The sequence below is a fragment of the Daucus carota genome, chromosome 2 (assembly GCF_001625215.2).
Source record: "Daucus carota subsp. sativus chromosome 2, DH1 v3.0, whole genome shotgun sequence".
In the NCBI taxonomy this organism is placed as follows: domain Eukaryota; kingdom Viridiplantae; phylum Streptophyta; class Magnoliopsida; order Apiales; family Apiaceae; genus Daucus; species Daucus carota.
Window position 1 is genome coordinate 1302639 of NC_030382.2, and position 2561 is coordinate 1305199.

At 38.3% G+C, this 2561-nt stretch overlaps 1 protein-coding gene across 1 annotated transcript; it reads left to right on the plus strand.

Annotated features, from left to right (window-relative positions):
• The first annotated feature begins 278 nt into the window (after positions 1–278).
• On the plus strand, positions 279–1272 carry LOC135150167 (uncharacterized mitochondrial protein AtMg00860-like). Its single transcript, XM_064086307.1, has 2 exons — positions 279–296; positions 952–1272. Exons 1-2 carry the CDS (start codon positions 279–281, stop codon positions 1270–1272), a joined length of 339 nt encoding a protein of 112 aa, XP_063942377.1.
• The last annotated feature ends 1289 nt before the right edge of the window (positions 1273–2561 follow it).

The window sequence follows — 2561 nt, forward strand, 5'->3', positions numbered from 1 at the left end:
AGGTATGGATTCTATTTCTTCCTCTCCTTCTATTTAAATAATAAATATTTATTATTTATTATTTATTATTGTGACATCCTTAAAATCTCCGTTGTTATTGCACAATACTCTTTTCACTTGGCCTCCATATATTTGAATTATTGTTGCCTTGACTCCTATTGTTTCCTTTCGTTTTATGATTGTACCACTATATATATTTTGTTCATTGAGTCGGCAACTTTTGTAATTGTTTGGGCTCTTAAACTTATCCGTATGGGTAAATCACAGATAATGTTCACATGGAGTTCGTAGTAAAGGTGAACTAGACACCAACTCGTATCGGTGATTTAAGCATACGAGCACGTTTCTGGGGTATGAGACGTGAGAAGATCATGATCATTATTGTTTTGTGGAATGTTTTACGCATTCTTTATTTCTTCTTGTGGATAGTCGAAGAAGAAAATATTGCTCTGTATTTGCTCGGTGATTGGAGTTGAGCAAGTACAGTTTTGTGTAAGAGACCCGTATTGTGTCATTTATTCATCACTGAGTCTTATTCATAGTTCATTGTTTATCTCGATTATTTTGACTTAAGGTATATATTTGTACGAATTCATTGTATTCATTGTTTTGTGATTATTGATACTCTTTGCACCTACATTATTTTTATATACGTACTGGGCATTGGCTCACTCTCGTTTGTTTCCTTTCCGCAGGTAATCAGGGGTAGCGGGAGAGTGATGAGTGACACCCACTCTAGTTGCTTTCTTTGTTAGGGGCTATAATAAGACTTTAAGGGCTTATATTTATGTTGATTTAAGGCTTTGTTGGGTTTATCATCATGGAGTCTCAGACTTTATTATCCATATTGATTTTTGGTTTGTTAAATTATTATATTATTTCCAAATGAATTTGGAATCATTTAATCGTTTAGCCCTATTGTAAAAGTAGGGTGTTACATTTTGGTATCAGAGCCAGGTTGCAAAGTGTAAGAAGTGTGAATTTTGGCTCGATCAGGTTGCCTTTTTGGGACATATCGTATTAGCAGATGGAATCAAGGTGGACCCTGGAAAGGTCGAGGCTATTACCAACTGGCTGAAACCTAGCACTGTGACGGAGGTGAGGAGTTTTCTAGGACTTGCTGCCTATTATCGACGATTTGTTGGGGGTTTCTCGACCATTGCTATGTCATTGACGCAGTTGACTCGGAAAAGCAACAAATTCAAATGGACTGATGAATGTGAGGCTAGTTTTCAGGAATTGAAGAAGAGACTTGTGAAATCTCAAGTTTGACTCTACCGTCTGGAATGGGCGGTTATGTTATCTACAGTGATGCTTCAAAGAAGGGACTTGGTTGTGTACTGATGCAACATGGAAAGGTGATCGCTTACGCTTCGAGGCAACTAAAACCTTACGAGGTGAATTATCCGACACATGATTTGGAGCTTGCGGTCGTGATTTTTGCACTAAAGATTTGGCGACACTATCTGTATGGCGATAAATGTGAGATATTTACTGATCACAAAAGTCTGAAGTATATTTTAGCCCAGAGGGAGCTTAACATGAGGCAGAGGCGAGGGATTGAGCTATTGAAGGATTATTATGTGAGTATTCAGTATCTTCCGAGGAAGGCTAATAAGGTAGCAGATGCCTTGAGTCGGAAGAACTTTAGGAATTTGGTAGCATTAATAACACAACAAAGACCTCTTCAACGCGAGATTGAGAGGTTTGGCTTGGAGTTTTATCATCATGATGCAGTTGGTATGGTGGCAAGTATGCACGTGGAGCCTAGTCTTATCTGTTAGGTCCAATCAGACGTAGAAGGGGGGGTTGAATACGTCTATACCAATTTCTTCGATTTAATTTAATTGCGGATAATTCTGTTTCAGTCCATGTTAAATCAATCGTAAATAAACAACTCCAGCAAGTCGGGGAATATTCTTTGTATTAGAAATAATCCTCGGGTGCTACAAATTCCAACACAAGTGTCGGCTGCAGAGACTACAATCACTTTAATACAAACTCTCGATAAAAACGATATTCTAATTTAACTCCCGAGAATGTGTATAGTGTGTGCACTTACAAAGTGTGTAGTTAGTTTTAAATGAAACTACAAAGCTCTATTTATAGGCTTTCAAAATCTAACCATAGTTAACGAGTTCGTCCTGGACGACTTGAGTTCGTTCTGGACGAATTAAATTGTCCAAAATAAATCCAACTCAAGTGTATACATGGAGTGGCGCCACTTTGATATACATGTATATATATATATATACATATATAGCAAAGTTGCGCCCAAAACACACGTTTGCTTCATTGGAGGTCAAACCTGGTCAAACCTTGCGCTTGTATGGTGCTCTCCTGTGGCTTCCCTGTGGTTGTGACTTAGAAGAGAATTGTGGTGATAATTCTTGTAGTCAAGACTTGCGCTTGACCTTCAGGTCAAAGGTTGCGACATCTTCCAGTCAAACATTGCGCTTTAGCTCATCAGTGTACACAGTGAAATAGACTTAGAGAAATTCTAAGTAGAGAACACTGTTGGAGGCGCAAACTTTGACTTGGTCAAAGTTTGCGCTTCAGAT